The 24,749-nt window shown below is 51.1% G+C and overlaps 2 protein-coding genes across 2 annotated transcripts in view; both read left to right on the top strand.

Annotated features, from left to right (window-relative positions):
• The first annotated feature begins 1,844 nt into the window (after positions 1-1,844).
• SNX1 (sorting nexin 1) lies at positions 1,845-22,693 on the top strand. The gene is made up of 15 exons (XM_085300709.1): positions 1,845-2,055; positions 7,558-7,660; positions 8,549-8,685; positions 9,951-10,017; positions 11,235-11,278; positions 13,397-13,538; positions 15,464-15,542; positions 16,295-16,370; positions 17,593-17,706; positions 17,860-17,953; positions 18,586-18,791; positions 20,463-20,606; positions 21,133-21,213; positions 21,752-21,823; positions 22,280-22,693. Exons 1-15 carry the CDS (start codon positions 1,912-1,914, stop codon positions 22,328-22,330), a joined length of 1,554 nt encoding a protein of 517 aa, XP_085156835.1. The 5' UTR covers positions 1,845-1,911; the 3' UTR covers positions 22,331-22,693.
• Positions 22,694-24,471: 1,778 nt separating this feature from the next.
• The window catches only part of SNX22 (sorting nexin 22), a 3,608-nt gene continuing 3,330 nt past the window's right edge, over positions 24,472-24,749 (top strand). Inside the window, exon 1 of the mRNA XM_085300754.1 lies at positions 24,472-24,498. Within this exon, the coding sequence (XP_085156880.1) occupies positions 24,472-24,498 (27 nt within the window). The remainder of the gene's footprint in view (positions 24,499-24,749) is intronic.

Below are 24,749 nucleotides of genomic sequence, written 5' to 3'. Positions count from 1 at the left end.
CTGCTTACCACCACGGCACCCATGGCAGAAYGGTTTGTATGTGCTGCCAAGGGGTTTCTCCTGTTCCCTTTACCCACATGCACCTGTAACAGCTACCCCCTCCTTGGGGGAAGGTTCCCAGGCTGAGTTCCCCAGCTCTGCTCCCAGCTGCACAAAGAAACATTTCCTTAATTTCARACCTGGTTCTTGCCAACTTCCTTCAGTTTCCCTGGTCCTTGAACTGGGAAAAGAGCTTCACTGATCAACACGTCCTCTCATGCTGACTTTGGCTCCAGAGCTCAGGCAATATTTGAGATGCAGATAGCCTGCAGGCTTACACAGTGACCTCAGCTTTCCTCTCCTACCATCTCATCCCTGTTTTCCACCCCTTCTGAGCTGACTTTTTCATGAAGACATCTCCTCTCTCCCAGCTGCCATTCATGACAGTTCAGAGCCACAGTTTGATGGTGACATAATTGTGTTTCCTGTGAACGTTCATCTGCTTTGGATTTGACCCACCATTTTATTGCACAGCCTGGAATCCCAAGGGCTTGCACATGGTTCTTGATGGCTGTGTAGCAGAGTGTAGCTGCCCACTACTCTGGGCGAGCAAGTCCTGTCCCCTCCCTGCTCAGAGCCTTGTTATGGCCCCACGGAGCAGTGTAGAGCTCACAGGGCTCTGGTGACATCTCTCTGCCGCAAGAGCTCCCTGCTTTCTCCCATTTTAACTAGTTATCTGCATCAGGCCCTTCTCCCTTATGCCAGAGCTCCTTAAAAGCCTTGGRAGAGTCAAGGTTGTCTCAGCTCTACTCTACTCCTGCTCCTTTGGAGGAGAGCAGGGTCCTGTGCTGGAGCGAGTTCTCAAGGGTCCCTTCTATCAAAGCAAGACACAGACCAAGCAGCCCTGCTCCTCTGCCCTTGAGCCACTGGTTTGGTGAAGCTCAGAGGGTTTTGGAGGGGTTTCCTTGTCCTTCCTCACTATGACCTGCTCCTTCTCCTCTGTTGGGCTACCCCATTTGGCAACTCCTCAAACCCAGCAGGCAGGAGGTGCCCGAAGACACATGGCGACGGGGTTCACAGCCTGCTGAGGTGGCCAATGCCTGGTCAGCTAACGCCACCTCGGGAGCCCAGGACGCTCAAACGCTGAGCACTCGTCATCGAGCTCGTTAGCAAAACCTCTGCTGAGGAGGGCACGGGCCCACCGATGTGGTGGAGCGCCACAAGCCCGATGCGGGAAATGGCCCGGGGCTGGGTGCCCTCCGCTGGGGCAGGAGATGGACCCCAACACCCCTCCCTGCCAGAGGCTGTTTGGGAGCGATGGTGAGGGACGAGGGGCTTCTGCGCAAGGAGGGACGCGGCCGGGCGACGGCCCTTGGCCGCTTCACTCGGGGCGTCGAGGGGCTGCAGGGCTTTGCTCAGCGGCGCGTGCCGCCCTCCCCACACGGAGCCCCTGCGCCTGCTCGGAGGGCTCTGGGTCAGGTCCGGCCCCGTCCCGTCCCCGCTCGAGGGGCCCGGGCCCGTCGCCCCGGCCCGGCCCCGCTGGGAGCTCCGCGGCCGCCGCGCCCCCACGGGCCCCTCAGCGCGGGGCCGGCCCTGGGCTCGCCCACTGCCCCGAGAGGGGGCRCGCTCCCCCCTCCTCTGGTGCAATGGTACGGCCCAGAGGGCCTCYCTCTCCCCGCCGTCTCTCCCCGCCGAGCTCGCTGCTGTTTCTATGGGGAGGGAGCGACGCCCGCCAGAGGAAGGAAGAGGCGGCGCTCATTGGCGCTCGTTGGCGGGGGAGGGCGGAGAGAGCGGGGTCACCAGCCAACCGTGAGGCTTTGGGCCCCGCCGGCCCCGCCCCCGAGGCCCCGCCCCCCCCCGCGGGCCTTAAGGCGGCGGCGGCGGTTTCCGCCGCGGGTGTCGCAGGCGGAAGCGGCGGCGGCGCGCGTGGACATGGCGTCGGGCGGCGCCTGCAGCTCGGGCTCCCCCTCCCCCGTCGAGCGCCTCCCCCCGCCCTTTCCCGAGCCCCGCGGCGACGGCGACGCGCCGGGGGCGGCCGACAGCGACACGGAGGGCGAGGACATCTTCACCGGCCCCGTGAGTGCGGGGCGCGGGCGGCCGGTGCTGAGGGAGGCGGGCGGGGGCGGCCTTGGGCGCTTCCCCGCGGCTCGTGCCGGGCAGCGAGCAGGCCGGGRCGGTCCCCGGGGGCCCCTTCTCCGTCGGCGAGAGCCGCCGCCGCCGCTCCCTGCTGGGGAGCCGGGATGGAGCCGCCCGGTGGCTGCAACATCCTCTGGGTTTGGTTGAAGAAGGTGCCAAAAGGAAGGGTGGGAGGGCAGAATCCCCTTTTTGGGAGGAAATTCGGGCTGTGTGCTTATCTCTGGGCTGGCTGTGGGCACCTCTGCTCGCCACGTAGCAGTCACAGCTGTCCTGCTCCTTCTGAAAGTGTCTGAGGCTCGTTATGGTGAGGCCGGTGCTGCATGGGTGAGTTAAATGCCCCCCAGCAATGCACAGGGTGTGGGGAGAGTGGATAGCTGAAGTGTGACCGGGAGGTGTTGCTCAAGTAAAGCATCTGCTTTGCTGCTCTTCCAGTGCAGTTAACTTGTCAGTTCTTGCAGAATCTGAGAGTCCTGAAAGAGCTGCAAAGATGCCCTGGTGGGGCTTGGGTATGACATCCAAAGCTGGCTGCTTGCTCCAGCCTAGCTTCAGGTTAAAACTAACTAGTAAGCAGACTGTCTTGCCAGGCTGAAACCTAGCAGCTGCTGTCCAATGTTCCTGTTGTGTCTCAGTTTGCTATGCGACTTCACAGGGAAATGTACAGGATTCCTACCCAGGGGATAGCTGTTGTCCCCYCGATAGCTAAGAGCGTGATGATACGGCCAGTTTGGTGCTTATGGACTTGGAGCTGGAATGGAAGGTGAGACTTTCTCTGTGAGGTGTGGAAGAGGTAACTCCAATCCTCGTAGTGGGGCAGCTCAGGTGTATTTCAGTGACTGCCCTTGCCTTGTGCTGGAACAAGCAGCTGTGCAGCCATGGAGCAAAAGATATCGGGAAGGTTTAGTTGATACTTTTTCATCTGGATCAATTCAGCAAACTGGGTCACTGCATTGCTGCACAAATAACCTGGTGAACGTGAGTGYGGTGGAGGAAATGGCTGGGGGTTTATAGCACCTCTTTTTTGTTCCTAGTAGTTTTGTGGGTCTGCGAATCTCTGGCTGTTGAAAGCTGTTGGCATTAACTCATGCCGGCTTCAGCTGATTGGGCCTGCATTTGTTCCAGGCGTTGAACAGGAATAAGCAAGAAAGTTAAAGCAGTGACTTTTGCAGCTTTGAACAGAGTTGATGTGAGGGGACAGTTCAATAAGTTGGTTATCTCAGTGACTGCAGTAAGGTYGCAGTAACTCTGACAATAGCTGATGCCAGGTCTCTGTGAACTTAGCAGTGAAAATGTAGCTGAGGACTGGCTCTTGGGCTGGCGTGCACAGGGACAGCCAGACTGAAGAGCAGCAGGTATGGATACAGTTGTGCAGGCTTCCAGRGGTGTCTGAACAGCAGCAGTTTAGATGTGTGGCAGTTTGTGCAGGTTGAGACTAAGCTGCTGCTGAAGTAGGTTCTTGGCACAAAAACAGCATTGTGGGGGCTCTGAAGAGAGCAAAGTTCAAGGACCCGAAAGCATCGGGTCAGAAGCTGAAGCAGGGTCATGCATCGCAAGAGTGCGTGCTGAGGTCTTGATGCCTGTTTGGTGCTTTATTAATCTGAATCTACTCCCCAGCCRGAGTCTGTCCTTGGGTTCTTGGTTTCAGAGTTTGTACTGAGTGAGGATTTGCCTACTAAACCAGTCTCCTAGAGGAGGCCCTTCGTGTGGATGCTGCAGGGACTAGGATTGGTTTCCTAAGCTCCACAAGCTGCAGCTTCTTGCCTTGCCTCCTGCAAGGAGTAGCTATGACACTATGGCTTTTCCCTGGCTGCTTCACCCAGGCTTTTTTTGCCCTGTTCCTGCAGGCAGGACAGGAGGAGCTGGGGTGTCTGGCCGAAATCTCTCCAGAAGCTTTCTTCATCTGTCTGTAGTTCCCCAGCCCTGATGCTTTCCCTTCTGGCTGGACTGTGCCCAGCTTTTACCTTTCTTCCAATAGGAAACCACAGACCTGACTGTCTAGGGTAGTGCAGCAAGCATGTAAACCTGCCCATCACAGGGCATGGAGCTGGCCCAGCAAAGCCCCATCCTGCTGACTGGCAGAAAGCTGCAGTTAAGCTGTAGCTGTTTCTGTACCATTCCTGATGAAGCTTCTGACCTGATGCTGCTCTGATGTCCTTGAACTGTGCTCTCTTAGCAGCAAATAGTTATCTTGCCAGGAGTCTGGAGCTGGCTTAGCAGTAGAGGAATAGGCAGTTCTGGGATGATGTTGCTTATGGCTAGATTCTGCCCTGCATATGTGCTTCTGAGGACAAAACATTTGTGTTGGTCTGGGCGTAGCAGAACAGTGGAGTCTTGTGCTGACAATAACATGGGAAAATGCAGTGCTGGCTGGACAGGACCTTAGTCATCCAATGTTAGGGAAAACAATTTATGCTGGTACCTTTGGCTGGCAGTTGAAGGTGGTGCTTGTCCTGAGAAGTTCACGACCTTTATTTAAGAACTAGAAGATGCAATGTGGCTTGCTCTAAGAGAGCTTTATGGTAGAGGGAGCCTACCAAAACAGGCAAGGGTCGACTGCCTTGCACTTTCATGCAAATAAAGTGGCTCTTCACAGAAACTGAAGTTTGAGCTAAAGCAGCTTATCAGGTGCTTAGTGTTGTTGTCGGGTTGACTGTCTTAATTAATACTTCAGTTTCCTGTTGTGACCTTTTGGCTTTGCTTGTCTGTCTGCCCTTGAGTATTAGCAAAACACTTCGTGAGACAAGGGAATTGGGCTGGTGAGGCAGATCTGTATGACAGCCAGTGGTCAGGCAGCTTGAAGGTGTTTAGCYGTAAAATAGGAGGCAGCAAGAGTGGGTGAGGCATAAGTATAACGAGAGCTGGAACTCATCTCTCTGTTTATGGAAGCTRGACAACTGCATGGCCGTGATCCTCTCCTGGGGTGTGTTCAAGTGTCAGCTTTTCTGAAACAGTATCTGCTTCCCTGTGACAAGCAGAAAACAAACCAGACTTGTACTGGGGGGACTTGGGGAACTTAATTTGCCTTGTCTCATCGTGGTTGTGCTGTGTACTAAATCAGGCCTCTGAGATCGTGGGTGTGGTGTCATGCACTGATCCAAAAGAGGCTACAGTTGTCATCTTCTGTAGTAACAGATGGAAAAGAAGGAACAAGGCGTAGTAATTTCATGTTCTTAGAAACTAACTCTAAAGCAAGTGAACTTGGTCACTCTAGAAAAGTAGATGACTCTTCCTGAGCCTCAAAGAGGACTGGGAGCTGAAAAGCTAACAAGAGAAACTTCAGTGCCTCCCTTGGTATATCCATATAGGAGTTTCTTAACAACTTAAAGAACTACTGCAGGAGCGGAGGATCGGAGTGACCCCTGCCAGACATGTACCTAACATAGTATCACCGTGGTGATAGCACTCTTGTTCGTTTATGTGCAAGGCTGGGGGAGAAAGTGTTCAGAGGTTGCTGCAAGATCCCTGTGAACACTTGTTTTAGCATTGCTGAAGTACACCAGCAACTTATGCTAAGAAGAGAATGATCCTTGGCTGTGTGGAAGGTCCTGCACCAAAACAAGCTGTCTGAGCAGGGCCAAAACAGGTAGGGGTGAGGATCCTGTGTTAGAGGTAGTGTGGTCCCACATGTGAGCCTTACTCTGCCTGTCACCAGTGCTGAAACATTCCTGTTGGTGGCTGATATTCCTCAGGTATACTGAACTGTCCCTGCTCCTGGCCTAGAGAGCAGTGCTGGAAGTATGTAAGGTCCTTATGTGCCTGGTGAGAAATAGGTTTGGTGTTTCAACTGATGGGCTCTGTGGGGACTGGGAAGCAGTCTTGCTCGTGTCTGCTGACTGGCTCGCTTAATCACTTGTGGATCTATGCATGGTGTTTGCCATGGGTCCGTTTGGTGTGTTTGCTTTCAATTTTCYATCACTAGACAATGTACCTCTGGTACGTCCTGCCTGTAACTGTTCTGATCTAAGCTGGGAACGAGTCTCTGCTTTCTCTTCCAGAAAAAAGCTTCTTAAAATAGGAGAGGACCTTTCATCAAATGGCTCTGGAGTTTTATATAACCAAAGACTTGGCCCTACCTTACACAGGAGCTGCATTAGCACTGCTTTGCTCCTGAAGAAGTAATGGAAACCAGTGATGCTCTCCTACTGAAGAAAGCTCTCCATAGCCTGTCGGTTTGGAGTTGCTGCTAATAGTACTTCATTTACTGTCCATCAAAGAAATGTTTTGTGCTCTGCCTGGCAGCATTAAGACATTAAAGAATAGCACTTGCRCTCTTACTCTGGTTTAGAATAACTTGTACTTGCTTGTCTTGGTTCAAAGTGAAGGGTGATTCATGGCACCACTGTCCATAGCTCTTGCCTGTAGCTATCATTCAAACTAAGTAGCAGGAGTACACAAATTGTTTTCTAATGTAGCAGACCAGTAGACATACAAGCTCTGAGGCAGGTTTCATTTTGTCCTAGAACCTGTTCCCAGTAGCCAGGACACTTTTGGCAAACCCTGCRTGCCTTGGAGGCTGTTTGCTGTGGCATTCTGCAGGTTCAGCTCCTTAAGTCTGTGCCCCAAGGTTTTGAGGCTGGCTTGTCCCAGCTGAGCCATAGTGTGGTGGCATGCTAAGAACACAAGCTTTGAATCRAAGTGCAGTGTGCAAGACTTTGTAAACCCTGGGATTTGTCAAGCATGATGAGCTGTGCCCCTGCTTTAATCCAGCCATGGGAGCCTTGTCTTTGCTTGGTGGGGAGGAAGAGAAGTGTTGCACATGGCAGCACTGTCACCTCCTGCAATGGAGACCACCAGCACTGTTGGCTACCAGCAGTGTTGGGGGAGCAGAGTTCAGAAGCTGCTCTGGCGCTACTTTTGAAGTGGAAGCAAACTGCTGTGTTAAAGCATAACCCAGCTTCCTTCACACAGGGCTTAACAGGCCTTCCAGGGAAGGGCAGCTCAGCCTGTGGTAGTGATTGAACTGCTAACCCAAGCTGAGCTGCTAACAAGGTTCTTGTGGTCCATGGCAAATTGCCAGTAGGTACCGATTGGCAAGTAAATTGCTGCAGGCCTCTGCCACCAGTGGCAATAGCTTAGACTTCTCAAGGGATCTTTTGTTAGCACGCTCAGCCTGGTACTGCTAAGTGCATGAGGCTCCCTAGCATTGCCCATCTGGCTTGATGCAGCTTTAAAGCTGATAYGCAGGGTCACTACCTGGAAATAGCATGGCCAGGTCTATTATGGGTGTCATGAACAGGAGTATTTATGTGCATTTTACTACCTGCTGCTCCCAAAGCCTGTAGCTGAAGGACTGCATCTGTGACACTTGGCCTGTGGACTGGCACGTGCTAGTGATCTGTTAGGTGCCCCTGTTCTGCTGAAAACTGAAGGTGGGCTGTTTRGTCCTCCATCCTCTACTCCTCAGTGTGAATGACTTTTGTTTATGTGCTTTTAATTCTTTTACAGAGCAAGCCCACAGCACCAAAAAGAGAATCCCTGCTCCCTGTGAGCAGCAGCTCCAAGGAGAATGGGGTTCCTGTAGAGCAAGATGATCAGGACTTATTTGCAGGTAAGTCTCTGTCTACTGAGCACTTCCTGGAGCTTTCTGAAATCTAAGCCTGGAGTAATCTCCTTTCTAGCCATGACCTGCTTATGGCTAGACCATACTTATTCATGTTTATCCCAAGTTCTTATCTCTCTAATTTATGTTCCAGTCTGCTCTGGAAGCGCAGAGCTCTAGTGGTGTTTCTGGGAAGGTCAGGGTAGCCTCCTCCAGGTCTCTAGCATAATCGTGCAGCAGGATTAACTGCTTCGGAGCTGGAGAGGCCTAAAAACTCGGTTTGCTTTAGTTTTGTCATCTTAAGCTGTTAAAGCAGTGAGTGCCCTTCCAGAGTTAAAAGGCTTGTGTTATTCCCACCTGCATGAAGGTGGGGAARAGTATCTCTAGTTGGGATATGGCTGTTCTCAAGCAACAGAAAGCATGAATATTCCTCACCAAGGGGAAGCAAAAAGGGCCAGTCCCTGCACAGCTCTCCTGTTTCTTGGCTAGGTGGGAACCCTCTGGCAGAGCCATCCAAAGAAGAGTCAGCTCTTGGAGAACTTTGACTTTCTCTCGGTGGAGAAGTGTACTGGGAAGGAGCCCACCTGCCAGGCTGGTCTATATGCCGTGTAAAATCAGACTTGGTTCTAGCTGTTCTAGTGTGTAGTTGCTGCTGCCGCTAGCAGCGTTCTGGATTAACTTGATACTCTCCAGTGGGGTTGATCTCAGGATCTCCCCTGCAGTGAAAGATATGTCAAGTCATGCTCTTATCAATGCTTAAGGATGCCCTCCCATGAATATAAAAATTGATTGTTTATTGTTACTCCCTAGATCTCATGAACCTCTCCCAGAACATAGAAATTACCTTTTCAGTAATGCGAAGTAGAGGGGCTGATCCTTGCAAACTTCTCTTGACAGATGCCACTGTAGAGTTGTCTCTAGACAGCACGCAAAACAACCAGAAGAAGGAACTGGCCAAAGCATCCAATCCTGCCCCCCCATTAGACGTAGCTGCAAGCTCCTCTTCTAGAAACCCTCCAAAGAGCTATGAGGAGGTGAGAATTGCTCTGAGCTTTCTAACTTGCCCTACTGTTTTGGGACTGTAATTGGCAGAAACCTGTATGTTTACTCAGATGTAAGCATACATCTTACGTTAATTGCATCATTTAATTGGCATGTTGGATGTCCTGCCTCTTATCTCAGGCCATCAGTCTGAGACTGATACCACTGAAATGGGGTTGAGGTCAACCTGACAGGATCTCYGCTCATGTGAAAACATGGTAGAGCAGACTGCTGTTTCCAAGCCTGAAATAGCAAGCTGCTGGTCTGGTTCTGAACTCTGACTTGGAGTGCTAGCACCCTGTATTGCTGCAGATGGGGCAAGTGGTGCAAATTCTCTTGTACAAATTATCTGGAGTGCAGGGTCCTTAAGTGGAACTTGTAGTCTGGTTGCCAAGTCTAGTTACTTGGGTGACATCTGGTTGGAGTCTAGACCCTCTCCTGTAGGGAGCATAAACTTGTCCCTGAAACAAGTGCTCCTTTTCTGCCCTGAGCACCACTGAGCTTATGAGGACTGGCTTACTGCAGTGTTGTCAAGAGTAGCATCTCAAGTTAGCTTTGGCCTGCCTTAGCTAAGGAAGCAATGCAGAGCTAGGACAAGGTGCTGAACTCATTGGTGAACTAGTAAGCTGTGACCTTCAAGTTTTTAGGCCGAAGGCTGCAAGGGGGTCGGTTCTAGCTTGGCTTCATCCAGTTCTTTAACACCGTTCCACTAATGCAGGACTGCAGGGTGCTCTAAGCAAGCGGCATTGCTGGYGTAGTCACCCACTAGCCTTTAGTCTGTCAAGGTATAATTGTAAGACCTGTTCAGGCTGGATCTGCTGGTTGCTATTGTGGCGCTTGTCTCCTTGGGCCTACACACCTTGTTTTCTTGCCTTCTACATAGGCTCAGTTTCTTAGGTGGTTTCAAATGAGAACTGAAATTGTGATGTAAAAGAGCTAAAAGGAACTGATTTTGTACGGAGCTGAGTGAGAGTGGACTGCAGATTCTCAGATTAGCACYGTAACAGTTTGCACATCTCTCTGTGCAGATAGCATTGCTGTAAGGTYAAATCCAATTTGGGATCCTTGGAACAGGTAGCTTCAATGCAAGCAAGAAGCCTAAGGACTTTACAAATGGCCTTGGTCAGACTTTTAGCGCTAAARATGCCTTTGCACTATGACAAGCTCATTTTGAACTGTGGAATTTTATAACTTGGAGCAGGCTGGAGCCTGGATTTCTGGATTTAATTGACTTTCCTTATGTCTTTACTCCAAACAGCTGGAAGAAGAGGAACAGGAGGACAAATTTGAGCTGACAATAGGAGTGAGTGACCCAGAGAAAGTTGGTGAGTTAACATCCTGTCCTGTGGAATGATGAAGCTGAGTTAGCCCAGGCTTGGCAGTATGACTAAATGCAGATGTGGCACTCTGTGTGCCACAGTTCCAGCTTTTGAGCTGCCTCTGCAGGCACAAACTTGATCACTCACTTCCCCAAAGCTTCTTCCAAGATCTAGAGGAAGTGAAGCTAAACAAAGCAAAAAACCTGCATTCCAAATGAAGCAAGGCAGGAGCAGGCTCTGTAAAGCTAAGCACCTCAAAAGCAGCAAGCCATGMGGACATTTTGGGAGGGAGGTGATATGGTGCTTGTACCAGCAGAGCTCAGTGCCTATGGCTGTGGTGTACAACTTTACTTGGTCTCCAGGAAGCACTGTCCTTTGTGTGGCTGGCAGGGGAGAGGAAGAGTTGCCTTGACCTCAAACTAAGCATCTTGCTCCATGCTTTGCCACCTTGCTGAGCAGCTGTGGAGCACTGAAGCAGGAGGCCTTTTCTGTGTTGGCAGTGGGGGATCAGAGTAATTTGACAGTTATGTGGCTCTCCCTGGGGTGTGAAGAGTTTTTAGGTAGCATCTGGTCTGAGCCAGCAAAGCAGCCTCACTTGTGGCAGCTTGTTCCAGCTCTTGGCTTACAAGTTCTGGAGTTGGAAGAKGCACTGACTTGTAAATTGGAGGTATTTTAGGGGTAGCATCAGACTTCTGAGGATGCCCTTCAGTTGAACTACCAGGTAAACCCTCCCTCTCCCAAACAAAGGGATTTCTGTATTAGCTGGAGGAAGCTGCCTGTGATGTCTCAGAATCAAACCACATGTAGTCAGGAGCCGTCTGACTTGCATCCTCTGAATAGACTGCTTCATGTGCTGTACAGCCACTGAATTGTTGTGTTCTGAGCAGATGTGTGGAGTTAGCCCAAATGCTGTCAGTGTAACAAGTGACTAATTGTCAGTGTTTGCTGCCTTAGGAAGTAAAAGGAGGGCTCAGCAGTCCCAAGCAGCCAGGTTGAGTAAATGCCTAACGGGCAGGTGTCCAGGGTCCTGTAAAGAGATGCTGCCTCAAGTTCTGTGTGAGAATGCAGGGCTCTGTCACTTCATCAGGACTAATACTGGAACCAGTAAAGTAGGCAAATGCCAGGAGATCTCTAGAGCCTTGTGCTTTGGAGTTTTCAAAATGTCTAGGTGATGATGGAAAGGGCCAGGCTTGGGATACTAATGCCTTGTTTATTTTCCATAGGTGATGGCATGAACGCGTATGTAGCCTACAAAGTGTCAACACAGGTATGTCTAACTCTGCGCCCCTGTGATAGGGTGCCATTATTCTTTCCGGCTTTAAAGCAGCTGGAGTGTGTCTCTTCCCTAGTCATGCCAATGGTGATGTTAAAAGTACAGGAGGCTTGAATACCTTGTAACAAGGGATTCATGAATTATAATGCACTCCTACAGACCAAGGGATGAGTCTAGCTGAGAAGTAGTTTTGAACCTATTTGWAGAAACATTCTTGACTTCAGCCAGTTGCATCAGTGCAGCCCTGGCTGATCTCCCAGCTCGACACTGGAGTGAGCATCAGGAATGACAACCATCAGGGAGAGCCCTGGGCACCAGCTCTGTTGCTAGTGATTGCGTGTTGATGGTCACATCAGATTAAGCTGATGTGTATTAGGCTTGGCTCTTGCTGAAGTTATTGCTGTAACTAGTTTGCTGTCAGGACCTGTGCTCCTAGGCTGGTAACAAAAATTTGACTTTTAGGAGCAGCTACAGTGCTTGCAGCTGTGGGATGCTGTTCTGAGCTGTGCAGAAAAATTGTTCGTAGKTATCTATCCATCAGCCTTATAAATATCTTACATATTTATATATACATACACACACACATATATATAAATATGTGTGTGTGTATGTGTATATATATAAATATACATACATATATATATAAGGATTATAGGAGTAGAAGGACATTGTATTGCCTTGAATTTGAACAAATTCTACCTCTTGCTATAGAGCTGGAGGAGACATTCAGCAATGCTACCCCTGTACAACTGACTGGCTCTTAGCTTAGGCATGGTGTAGGCAATGCCATTGAAAGGAACTGACTTGAGTTACTACAGTGACTGCCAACCCTTTTGGGTCTCTGACAATGTTGAGTGTTCTGGTCTGTCAGACACTAATACTCCAGTCTTAAGAGCCAAGGCAAGAAGGATTGTCTTTAGACTTCTTATGGCACATTTTTTTCTGAGATCCTTTCACTTGTACTTGATGGTTATAAAGTGACATTGAGATGATGGGCTATACTGGTGATAATCATGTAAACTGATGTGGTGTAGCCAGAGCCCGTATTTTCTGGGATGGCTCCCTCACTGTGAGCAAAGTGAACTGAAGAGATCAAGTGGAGCTGATCTCCTAGAGAAATGGCAATTGGTAGAGCCAGGCATCCAGAGCCTGGAGTAYGGGCGCACGCCTAGTGCAGGAAGCCAGCAGCTGCCACGTTACACTGTAGGTCTACAACTTCTGTCTAACTGGAGCTGAAAAAACACTGACCCATTGACTCGCCTGGAATTCAGCAGGTCGATCACCCTGCTGAATGACAGGTCCAACAGCACTCTAGGCCAGCTTCATCATGTTACTGAGACTGCTACTATGTACAGGTCTCAACCTTTTGCATCTACAGTAGCGTGACTTTCCCACTTTGTGCCCAGCTCTGCCACGGTGAAGGCACATGGAGCGTGTGTAGCTGTGGCACTGCTCACAGGATGGTTTAGGTAGGAAGGTGCCTTTATCATACAGCTCTTGGGTTATCTGGAGAGAGGGCTTGCAAGAGACTGAGCTAGTTTGCCAGAGGTAAGTGCAGGAATGCRAATGACACTTCCTTCTCTGCTGGAGCATGAAAGAGGCCTGAAGGCCTGTGTTACAGCCCATTCCTGTCCTTCATGGAAGGCACTACCTCCTGCAGCCTGAAATGGCTGGCATGCAAAGGGAACTAGCAGATCTTTTTTTARTCTTCAGTCCTGCATTGGTAGCACTGTCAAAAGCCACTGGTAGCCCATGTAGTCGTAGCCTTGTAGACAAGCTGTAACCTGATAATGGCCCTTTTTTTTTTGTGGAAAGCAGGGATGGTGGGATTAGGCCATTACTAAGCAGTCTGTGGCCACAGTAACAGCTGCGCTGTTATTAAATAATGTTAATATTGCTGCTTGATCTGAGGAGAACTCTTAGAAGGTGAGTTCCTGAAAGCCTAGGCCAAAGCTTGCACAGTTTAGCTTTAGCTGTTCCTCATCCACAGAGCTCAAGCTGTCCTATTACCACCCTCAAAACTGACAGCACAAACAATGCTTTAGAGGCTGTTTGTGTAGAGACAGTTTTCCTAGGCAAGCCTGACCTGACTTTCCTCTCTCTTCCCCCCAGACAAGCCTACCAATGTTCAGGAGCAAGCACTTCTCAGTAAAAAGGAGATTCAGTGATTTTCTGGGTCTGTATGAGAARCTGTCAGAGAAGCATGCCCAGAACGGGTTCATCGTTCCTCCACCACCTGAGAAGAGTCTCATAGGTGAGCAGTAGAGGTGCTGAATGCTGCTCTAGAACTCGTACTTCTGACTGCAGGCTGCTCCTGCCTGCAGTCCCAGACCCAAGGAGGATAGCTGCAGAGCAGTGGACAGAAGGAGGGCAGTTTAAAAAATAAATGAAAGCCCATGTCACTCCAGCCTTCAAAAAGGGCAAGAAGGAGGACCCAGGAAACTATAGGTGGGTCAGCCTCACCTCCATCCCTGGAAAGGTAATGGAACAGCTCATTCTAGATGTCATCTCCAAGCATAAGGAAGAAAAGATGATCAGGAGTGTTCAGCATGGATTCGCCAAGGGGAAATGCTGCTTAACCATTCTGATAGCCTTCTATGATGGAATAACTGGCTGGGTAGATGAGGGGAGAGCAGTGGACGTTGTGCACCTTGACTTCAGCAAGGCTTTTGACACTGTCTCCTGTGACRTCCTTCTAGGCAAGCTCGGGAAGTGTGGGTTAGATGAGTGGACAGTGAGGTGGATTGAGAACTGGCTGAAAGGCAGAGCTCAGAGGGCTGTCATCAGTGGCGTGGAGTCTAGTTGGAGGCCTGTGGCRTCCCCCAGGGCTCAGGACTGGCTTCCATCAACTACTTCATCCATGACCTGGAAGAAGGGACAGAGTGCCTCCTCAGGAAGTTTGCTGATGACACCAAGCTGGGAGGAGTGGCTGACACACCTGAGGGCTGTGCTGCCCTTCAGAGAGACCTGGACAGGCTGGAGAGTTGGGCGGAGAGGAACCTCATGAGGTTCAACAAGGGCAAGTGCAGGGTCCTGCACCTAGGGAGAAGTAACCCTAGGCACTAGTACAAGCTGGGGGCTGACCTGCTGGAGAGCAGCACTGCAGAGAAGGACCTGKGAGTGCTGGTGGATGACAAGTTGACTATGAGCCAGCAATGTGCCCTTGTGGCCAGGAAGGCCAATGGTGTCCTAGGGGGCATTAGGAAGAGTGTTGCCAGTGGGTTGGGGGAGGTGATCCTGCCCCTCTACTCAGCCCTGGGGAGGCCTCATCTCGAGTACTGTGTCCAGTTCTGGGGTGCCCAGTTCAAGAGAAACATGGAGCTACTGGAGAGAGCCCAGTGTAGGAGTGTGAGGATAGTCAGAGCTGGAGCGTCTGCCCTCTGAGGAACGGCTGCGAGAGCTGGGCCTCTTCAGCCTGGGGAAGAGAAAATTGAGGGGGGATCTTATCAATGTATACAGATACCTTAAGGGGGTGTGTCAAGGGGATGGGGGCAAACTCTTTTCATTTGTCCCGTATGACAGGACAAGAGGCAATGGGCAAAAACTGAAGCACAGGAAGTTCCGCCTGAACATGAGGGGGAATTTCTTCACTGGGAGAGTGACAGAGCACTGGAACAGGTTGCCCAGAGAGGCTGTGGAGTCGCCTTCTCTGGAGATCTTCAAAGCCTGCCTGGATGCAACCCTGTCTAASATGCTCTAGGTGTCCCTGCTTGAGCAGGGCGGTTGGACTAGATGATCTCCAGARGTTCCTTCTGATCTTACTGATTCTATGAAATAAAAATAATAATCTGAATTTTATGGTGCAGACAGAGCTGTAAGTATGGAATCAGCAGGGCTCTGGGCTTAAAGCTTTGAGTTCAGATGGCTCTGCATCTACTTGATATCGAGTGAAACATGCTCAGCACTGTAATTGAATTGCTGTTCACTTGAGTCCAGACTYGTAACCCTTCTGGTCTTGCCTGGCCTTGCTCTGCCTCTTCTCTGGATGTAGACTTTTGCTAGACATAGTTAGATAATTAAGATTTGCTTATACCTAGTTCTTGCTGATGTAAGATCTAATTTCTATTGTAAAAAGCCCAGCTTTGCCGTCATGCTGRTAGTCTGTACTCTGTAACAGACCTCACTGCCTTGTGTGTTCAGCTGAAGCCGCTCATCAATTGCATCTTCTTCCTGTGCTAGGAATGACCAAAGTGAAAGTTGGGAAAGAAGACTCCTCCTCTGCAGAGTTCCTAGAAAAAAGACGGGCTGCTCTAGAGAGGTACAGATCCAAACAACTATCCCCTCGTGCCTGAGCCAAGCAAGGGACCTCTGAAAGGTCAGACTGGCTGCACTCTCCTCCCTACATGAGAAGCAGTCTGCTTCTAGGTTTACAGTGAAGCTGAAGGGCACTGAAGAGTTACAACTGCAGAGAATTACTTTCACTCTAAAATTAACTCCTGCTTCAAAAGACCTTGCTGGGATTTGGTCAGAGGCTGACCAAACTCCACTGACAATGTAGGTTGTAAAATGGAGCTCTTGCATCAGCTCACATGTGGTGTAAACAGTGCAGATCAGGTGAAGAACAACTCAGGCTTTCCTAAACTTGGCACCCTGACTACGCAGCCGACTAGTGGCCTCTGCTCTGCCACCTGTGCTGGCTGCYGTAGTTGGCACAAGGATACTCTTCCCCTCCAGTTTGCCCTTTGAAGGACTGGTAAAATGTCATTGTTAAAGATGCCAACTGATCAARGTCCAGTCCTGCATCTTAAGTAACTTGCTGTGGATTGTCCCAAGTACTAATCAAATGTCTGGCAGGTCTGGTCTTGAAGTCTAGTCTCACTAGTGTCCACAGAGAAGCAAGACTCTTGCATGGTGGGTGGGTGAGAACAGCTTGTTGAGCCTGACTTTCAGCCATTTTGGAGTAAATGACAAGCRTGTTGTGGATGACTTGCACACACTACAGCTCAGTGGGGTTGTTCAGAGCCAGGTTTGCTACAGCAGAAGTAACTCTTGATACGTTCTGCTCTGCAGGTACCTTCGGAGAGTTGTCAGCCATCCAACAATGCTGCAGGACCCAGATGTCAGGGAGTTCTTGGAAAAAGAGGAGGTCAGTACTGTGGAGCARTGCTAGCTACAAATACCTTGGAAATAGAGAAGGAAACAGTAACCAAGAAGGTAGCAAGACATGGCACTTCACGGCTCTTCTCAGCAAGAAGCAGCAGAATCCTGTAAGAGCTCTAACCACCAGTAACAAGAACAGGACTCTTTCTTTTGTGTCAGTGCTTACCTAAGCACTGAACACTGATAATGAGCTATGGCCTGGCCTGCTTAAGTCACGGCAGGAGGGGGGATACTTCAAGAGCTTGAGTAGTCTTTGTCCTCTGAAATTCATGACAGGAGTCTAGTCTGCTGCTCAGAAGTGAGGGAGAACTGGTGCTGGCTTGGCCTGGTGCTCAGATGTTAGTTGCTTCACTTGGCAGTTGTCCTGTTTGCTGTCTGCTTGTGCTAAACTTCTACCTCAGGCTGGAATTGTAGGAACTAAATGAGTTACTTGGATTGCAGCTAGAATGGACATTCCTGGGAAGAACTGGCTCCTTACGGAACTGTGTATCTGATGTGGTCCCTGCTGTTCCACTGAGTACAGCTGGACCAAAGCGGAGCACCTGATGTGGAGAAATTAGAGGCTCTTTGAGGCTGAGCCCAGTCTGTGCAATTCTGACCAATTGTTGTGCTGAAGGACTTTCATAAGAGCATGTGGCATAGAGAAGCCTCACTTAGCTGCATCTGCTGTAACCAGCAGTCTGAGAAATAGGTGGGGCTGGCATGGAGTATAACCTGGCCTCAAAGGCACTGCTCTGCTGTAATGTCCCCAGGAACACACGGTGCTGCTGGCTCTTGGAGAGATGCTCCAGAGCACTTCACTCTTGTGCTTGCATGACCTGTGGCAGCTTGATCAGCTCTCTGTTCCAGCTGCACGGATTCAAGTAGCAGGGATGGTTCTTAAAGATCTGTGTTACCTTGGCTAAGCAGAACAGACTGGCCCCAGATACCATGGAAGGTTCAGGAACTCCTTATCTGTCTGAAAACAGCCCTAGTCCCATGTTTTGAAGTGTCATGCAGGTTGTGCCAGGTGCTCTCTGAGCATCTGTTAACGCTTTGCAGTAGTTGTGGTGTGTATACTGCTGCATGCAGAAACCCTGCCGTCAAGGGATCCATGTGAATACCACAGGGAGAGTGATGCCACTGTGAGGGTTGTTCTCAAAGCTACTTTCATCTTCTGACAAAATAAATTATTTATTTATTTATTTATTTATTTTACTACTTTGTAGTTGCCAAGAGCAGTAGGCACCCAGGCCCTGAGTGGAGCAGGAATACTGAAGATGTTCAATAAAGCTACTGATGCTGTCAGTAAAATGACCATCAAGATGAATGAATCGGACATAGTAAGTATGTGGAGACCTGCAGGCTGTCTTTTTTCCTTGCTTTTGAGTTGTGTTTGCCCACCAGCTCAAGCTTTGGCTGTGAAATACAAGTAAATCTCATAGCTAAGCGGTGGTGCCATCTGTGAGAATCAACTCTTGGCTCATCCATTTCAGTGGTTCGAGGAGAAGCTGCAGGAGGTGGAATGTGAGGAGCAGCGGCTACGGAAGTTACATGCTGTTGTGGAAACGCTGGTGAACCACCGGAAGGGTAATGAGCTTGGTACAGCTTGCGCTGTAGCTTGGGCTGTAACAGTTAAGCCTTGGCAATGCCTGACTGCAGGTTGCCAGTGAGTAGGTATCCTATGAGGGGCTCCTGAGCAGATGTAATGTTGCTCCCTTGCTGTAAATGACTCTTGGCCTCTTAATTGGGGGTGATGGAGGTAAAATGATGACCCCACATCTAAGCTTGCAGGACTGGATAGGATCACAATGTTAAAGTGAACCAGTGTCCTGCTGGGTGAAGCCTGTTGCTGTAGCAAACCTGMGTAGAGCTGATTTTATTGTTAATTCCCAGCTATCCTCTGGCAGGGAGCAGGGATGTTTTTCTTCTCTGCATGTTTTGGCTGACTTCTGTGAATCTGTGCCTGTCCTCCCACTCTGCCACTTCCCTTCTTCCTGGCTGGAGTTGCTTAGCCCTCCCACCATGCTGCAGAAGCTGCCAGCTCTGACTGTGAGGCAGTGCTGGCTCTTCAGCAGCAGGGCTGGCTGGCATCTATTGGGGCTACAGGAAAGCAGTTTCCATAGTAGCCTCCAGGCTGGATTCTGTAKGATGGGGGTTTTACTTGCAGGGCACCCAGCAGAGCAAGGCCAATCGGTTGACTGTCTTATTCCATTCACTAGAGCTAGCATTGAATACAGCACAATTTGCAAAGAGTCTGGCCATGCTGGGGAGCTCAGAGGACAACACGGCCCTGTCCCGGGCACTGTCCCAGCTGGCTGAGGTGGAAGAGAAGATTGAACAGCTGCACCAGGAACAGGCTAACAACGACTTCTTCCTCCTGGCTGAGCTCCTGGGAGACTACATCCGCCTTCTCTCAGTTGTAAGGGTAAGCACTCCTTGGGAGCAATCCTCAGAGCCAAGCTCTGAGGTAAACTGCTGCTCTTAGCACAGTTCTTAAGCTTAAGTATGCCAGGAGGCGGCTGGTTTCCTAAATACAAGTGCAGGGCACTGTATRTCTCTGATCTCTTCAGGCAGAGGGAAGACTTGCTGCTTGTTGAGTTGTGCATGTCTTGGACTCTGTTCAGAGCAGAAAAGTAAGGTAGACGAGGCCTTTCTGTGCTGTYCTCCAGGAGGAACATGGAGCAAGTTTGTAGCTCTTAGCTGGTCTTTAGCCATTCAGAGGTAGAGGCCACAGCTACTGCAGAGGCTCTGAATTGGTAACCCATGACCCAAGTTACAAATAGATCTGACAAGCTCTACTGGGGAGTAGCCAGAGCTTTGAAGTGTGTGCAGCCTACCTGGCATGCGCTGCTGATTGCTGGAGACTGGCAGAAAAAAGTCCCAAGTGAGCTGTAAGCCTGAAAGGCTATTAACTGCTTCTGCCCAAAACTTGTCCTGTCTCCAAGCGGTTAGTTCTCGAGGCTGCAGAGATCAGAAGAAAGCTTATTAAGTAGGGACAAGYCTGAGGCTGGGCTGAGCGCCTTGGTCTGTTAGCCTCCTCTGYACTGGGAGGTACGCACGCTGCAGAGCAGGACAGATCTCTAGGGCTGAAGGTAATAAGGYATACCTTGGACATTCCAGTAAGAAACTATAGTGTTATCTAGGACTTGACCTGTTTCTTGGCTGCTCTGTCCTGACCATGCTATCAGACACTGCTTTCTGCCTTTTCTAGCTCTTCCCCACAGTCTAGCTGGATACATTGAAAAGTCTGATGGATCTTTCTTGCTTGGGATAGTGATTTGCAGGTCTGCTAACAATCATTGGTCTCCTGCCAAATGCCTGAAATTTGGTGCCYGAGTACTCTGCAGTAACTCGCAGTCAGCAGGTGTTGCAGGCACTTAGGTCTGTGTGCCTAAAGGCAGCCTTGCTCCAGGACAGCAGGAGCTAATGCTGGAGATCCAGTGCAGGACTGGCAAAGGCATTTCCTTGTGCTGGCAGCTCTTGATGCTTCCATCAAGAGAACCCCCATGAGCTGAAATGGGCATGCAGYAGAGCTTGGAGTAGGCTTAGTGTTTGGGATACAGCCAAACAGTAGGTGCCTCAGACCTATCCAGGCCTGTGCTGAACTGCAYGCTTAGCTGGGGGCTTCCCTGATACTGTCTCCTGCCAAGCCCTGGAGTAGCTAGGCAGAACCTCTACTGCCACCCCCATTCAGGGAGAGGTCTCCAAAGCTTCTCTTCAAGCACTAATTGCTTGATGTAACTCCTGGGTTTCCTCACTAGTGAGGTGGCAAGTCCTCCATGATCTGGTCTGTGCTGCAGCCTTGGTTACACATTAAGTCTCTGRCTCATACTGATCCAGGACCTGACTGGTGAAGCAGCTTCTTGCCCCTTGCCAAAGGCAGGAGTGTCGCTATCAGCAGTGCTGCCTGTAGCTGMCTGCTGCTACTGCTGAGCCTTATGAGGTGGTGGAGGCAGGAGTGAGCAGCAGCAGAGGGCCTGGCTGTGCTGCTTGTGGTCTAGCTTGGTGTACAGCCCTGCACATGCTCAAGACTCCTGTGTTCTGCTCACGGCCTGTTTGGGGGCACGCCAACTCATTCTCCGCTCCTTCCTTTCAGGGAGCCTTTGACCAGCGCATGAAGACCTGGCAGAGATGGCAGGATGCCCAGACCATGCTGCAGAAGAAGAGGGAGATGGAGGCCAGGCTGCTCTGGGCCAACAAACCTGACAAGCTACAGCAGGCCAAAGAAGAGATCTCAGAGGTAGGGGGTGAGGAGCACTGTGGTCTCTACCTGGCTCCTTCTGCTCCATGCAGTGCTGCTCAGTCATAGCTTGTGGCAGCACTGCTCTAGGTCAAGCAGTACCGGAATTGACCCCCTTCTCTTTAGAAGAGGGCATTTTGAGTTGAAGGGCCACGTGGCAATTGCCAGGCTTGTAACAAAGGAAATGCCAGCTTCTAGCAAGCCCTGCAGGAATCCACAGATGCTGCAGGAGGGGCTGCTCACCATCCCACTTCATGTGTGGCAGTACATGGCTTTCTTAATAGACCCTGGACCTGCAGCATGTTTGAGCACTGAGYGCGAGGGGTGCTGCAAGTGCCGCTTGCTGTGGCAGTGAGCTGACGTGAGGAGCAGAAGTGCTGGCCTCTAGGGGGGCTGTGCTCCAGAGGTGCCTCTCGGCTGTGAGCGGTCACACACTCCGAGGGAGTGAAAGCTTCATCTCCCCTTCCCTGAAACAGCACACTTCCTCCCTCTCTCTCTCTCTCTCTCTCTCTCTCTCTCTCTACAGTGGGAGTCTCGTGTGACACAATACGAAAGAGACTTTGAACGGATTTCTGCTGTGATCCGCAAGGAAGTGATACGGTTTGAGGTAGGTTAGTCTCAGCTCTTAAGCAATTCTCAGGCCTAAGAGGGGACTGTGTGAGAGGGCGGAGCTGGCCTAGTTGGCTTTGGTGTCTCTTAACTGGCAACACCAGCCTGGCCTAGCCAAGGTGTCACCTTGGTTCTTAAGCCCCCTCCCTACAGAGCAGGAGCAGCTGGCAACACTGTCAGATCCAGACAGGTTGGAGTGGGGCATGTGATACTGCAGACAACTGCCCTCTTTGGATAAAGGAGTTTTTCTCCTGCTCCWAGTATGCAAATAAGCATATCCATTAAAGAGAAGGCAGATCTGCAAAGATCCTCAGAGCCTGCTGATCTGTCATGTTCACAGCTGGCAGGTGAACTTCATCCTCCATTTCATGTTCCCATACTACTGCTGGTCACTTAGTGTGTGGGCAGTTGAGATTGTCCCACTTGGTCTCAGGAAGAGCAGGGAAATCCTGTCCCGTGCCACACATGCACAGCAGCCTGGTGTGCTTCAGTGGTTAGTTCAGATTTGTACTTACTTACGCAACTGTCTCTTGCAGAAAGAGAAATCAAAGGACTTCAGAAACCACGTGACTAAATACCTTGAGACATTATTAAACTCTCAGCAACAGGTCAGTATCCTTAGACTGCTTGCAGTCAAACTCCCGTTGTCTGAGCAGTGTTGGCAGTCCGACTTCTGCTGTCAGATCTAAGCAGCGTGRGGTTGCACCCTGCATGAGCTGCTGTGGTAGATGTATCCTGCTCCCCCTGAGCACCACAGGGTAGGGAGGGATTAACCCCTATAGGATGGAGCCTCTGCCCTGCGGTTCTGACTGATCACAGTGCCTAGTAGGAAAGCTACTTGGTACAAAATACAAGCTGTTGTGTGTCACCCTGCTTCGGGCCTGACTTCTGGGCTGTGTACGTGATCCTGGCAGAGCWGAGCCAAGCTCCTGGTGTGCACTGGGCATGGGCTTCTGCCTCCACTGAACACTTCTCAACTCAGCCTGTAGAAAGCTTGCTTGTTATGAGCTTGAACTGAGTTGGCAGAGTGACTGCTGGCACCTGACTCTCTCCTCTCTCTACAGCTGGTGAAGTACTGGGAAGCRTTCTTACCTGAAGCAAAGGCAATTTCTTAATTGGACCAAGCAAACGAGTGTACCTGAACTTTGCCTTTTTATACACTATACCTCTGTCTTTTACACATGAACGAACCCTAGTTAAACACTCTGGAGCTGGTAGAGGTTTAACCCCCAAACAAGCAGCTTAAGCCAGTAACTCTTCTAACTATATATTTTTCATTTAGCTACATATATTTTCTTACTGAAGAGAAACTAGTTTCCTGCTTTAAGACCAGACCTGCAGTAGATGAAGAGTGAGGGGGGGGTTTAATGATCTATGTAAATGTATATTTTTCAGCCTGTGTTTTAGGGCTCTAATGACTATCTTACTCCTGCAGTGCCATTAAGATTATGTAATAAAACTTATATCAGGGCAAACAAGCTTGTTGTGTTGTTTATGCGAGCTACTTGGGATGGGGCAGGGAGGCATAACRGCTGAAGGGAAGGGGCTGTGTTACAGGGTGGCTAGGCCCTCTTTAAAGGCAATGCTGCGGTGTTCAGCATGCACCAGGCTCTGCTTAGCTATGCCTGCACATGTGGAACCCTTGGGCAGGACAGAAGGAGGCRATGGTGCCTGGGGCTTTGAGGAAACCCATGACCTTGGAGGCTGCTTGAGCCATCTGTTTTGGCTTTTGATTAAACTTTAGCCTTCTGCGTTGTTCTCAAGCTCAGCCGGGCTCCTAGGTGGCCCAACTTCACACGCTATGACCTCTGTCATCCCCTCTGTCAGCTATGGGGGAAGGAGGCAGTGCCYGAAGTAGCACAGACCTCTCTAAGGTTGCAGTGCTGCTGTAGGTGAGCAGCTCTTGCTCCTTCAAAAACTGCCAACAGCTAGTGGTAGCCTCAGGATGCTGCTGCAAGTTGCTGGCTTTGGGAGAGCAAGGAAAATGCAAGGTGCTCAGCTGGCACTTGGGCTTGAAGCTCCTCTTACTGGAAAAGCTGCCTTGGTAGTGGGCTTAGCAGATTTTAATCAAAACTGATACTGGTTCTTTGTGGTTTTTTTAATATATGTGTGTGTGTGTATATATATATATAATAAAAAAGTTACCTTATTATCAACTTCCCCCTTCCCTTTCACGTGCCTTCCCTGTGCTGCACTACCGCTGTGGGCTGCTGGCGCTGCTGTCCCAAGTGCAGCCAAGAGCCGCGCTGCTCCGTTGTCGCAGCTAGCACCCTACATGGCAGGGTCCTGTCTCCTGTGTCACCCCTCCCCTGAGCAGCCCAGCATGGGCTCCTGTCTGTGCCAGGCTGAAGTGCACAAAGATAGCACGCGTCACTTGCCGCTGCCTCTCTCYGCAGGAGCCGGGCTGACCGGGCTTTGCCTTGCAGTAGAGAACTTCCCATAAAACCAAGGGAGGTTAAATCTGTACAAAGCAGCTTGCGTGAGCTCCCCGGTGCTGTCCTTAAGGGTGCTTACAGCAGGTATGCRCCCTGGGTGCAAGTGTCTGGGGGGACTTCGGGTGACACTTCAGGGACTGGCCAGCCCTCGAAAACTGCGTTCACCACCGAAGGAGCCGGGGCACTACAGCTCCTCTGGGCTGTCTGGCTTGCCTGCCTGCCTGCCTGCCCCAGGGGAAGAGGGGCTGGCAGGGTGGGCAGGGTGCCAATACGGCATCCGATGGGCTTTGCGGGTTCTGCAGCAGCTCTGGGGTCGGGGAAGCCCGGAGGGAGCTGTGAGATGCAGGCACTCCCGGCGGTGACCCTTGCGTGGGAGGTAAAGCCAAACACCGGCTCCTGCGACGAAAACTGTTGGCTGAGGCTGGGCTGTCTCGGCTCCCCCCCTGCCCCGAACCTTGCGCCAGGCGCTTTCAGCAGTGTCACGCGGCCGGTATCATATATGGCTGGTATCATTTCTTCCCCATGCCACAGGTACTGTTGGTGACTTGCCTGCAAAGCCGCCTCTGGGACGCTGCGCAGCGGCTCCAAGCTTAACCCGGCATCGGGGGTGCAGGCTGCGCTGCCTCCCGGACACGGGACCACCAGGCGAGCAGGCGAAGGGCTCTCGAACGCTCCGCAGCGGAGCGAGGAGGCCGCAGGCGGCGGGTGCGGGAGCTGGGGCTGGCCCCGGGCCGTCCTCCCGCCGTGCTGCTCGCTCGGTGCTCTCGGGGAGGAGAGCGCGTTGCTGGGCCCGAAGGCGCCTTCTTGCTTGTGCTGTGAAGATGACCCTGAGGATGATGATGATGGCGGTGCAGCGTTGCTGCGCTTGCAGCCGAGGGACATAGCCAGGGCCTGTCACTGGGGAAGTGAAAACTCTCCTGTGTCTTCTGTCCCAGCCTGTATCGCTTCCTCTGCTGTGCTGGAATTGACCAAGACATCCACGAGGGAGCCGATGCGGGGGCCCCGTGCGCCCCGCAGCCCCGTGCGCCCCGGCGGGCCCGGTAGCCCGGGGCGGCAGCCTGCGGGTGCCTGGTGGGGTTTCCCTCTGCACCCATAAGCT

This window comes from Rhea americana, unplaced genomic scaffold, assembly GCF_003343005.1.
Source record: "Rhea americana isolate MKP2758 unplaced genomic scaffold, rheAme1 scaffold_168, whole genome shotgun sequence".
Lineage (NCBI taxonomy): Eukaryota > Metazoa > Chordata > Aves > Rheiformes > Rheidae > Rhea > Rhea americana.
This window is presented reverse-complemented; position numbering and strand designations above follow the sequence as displayed.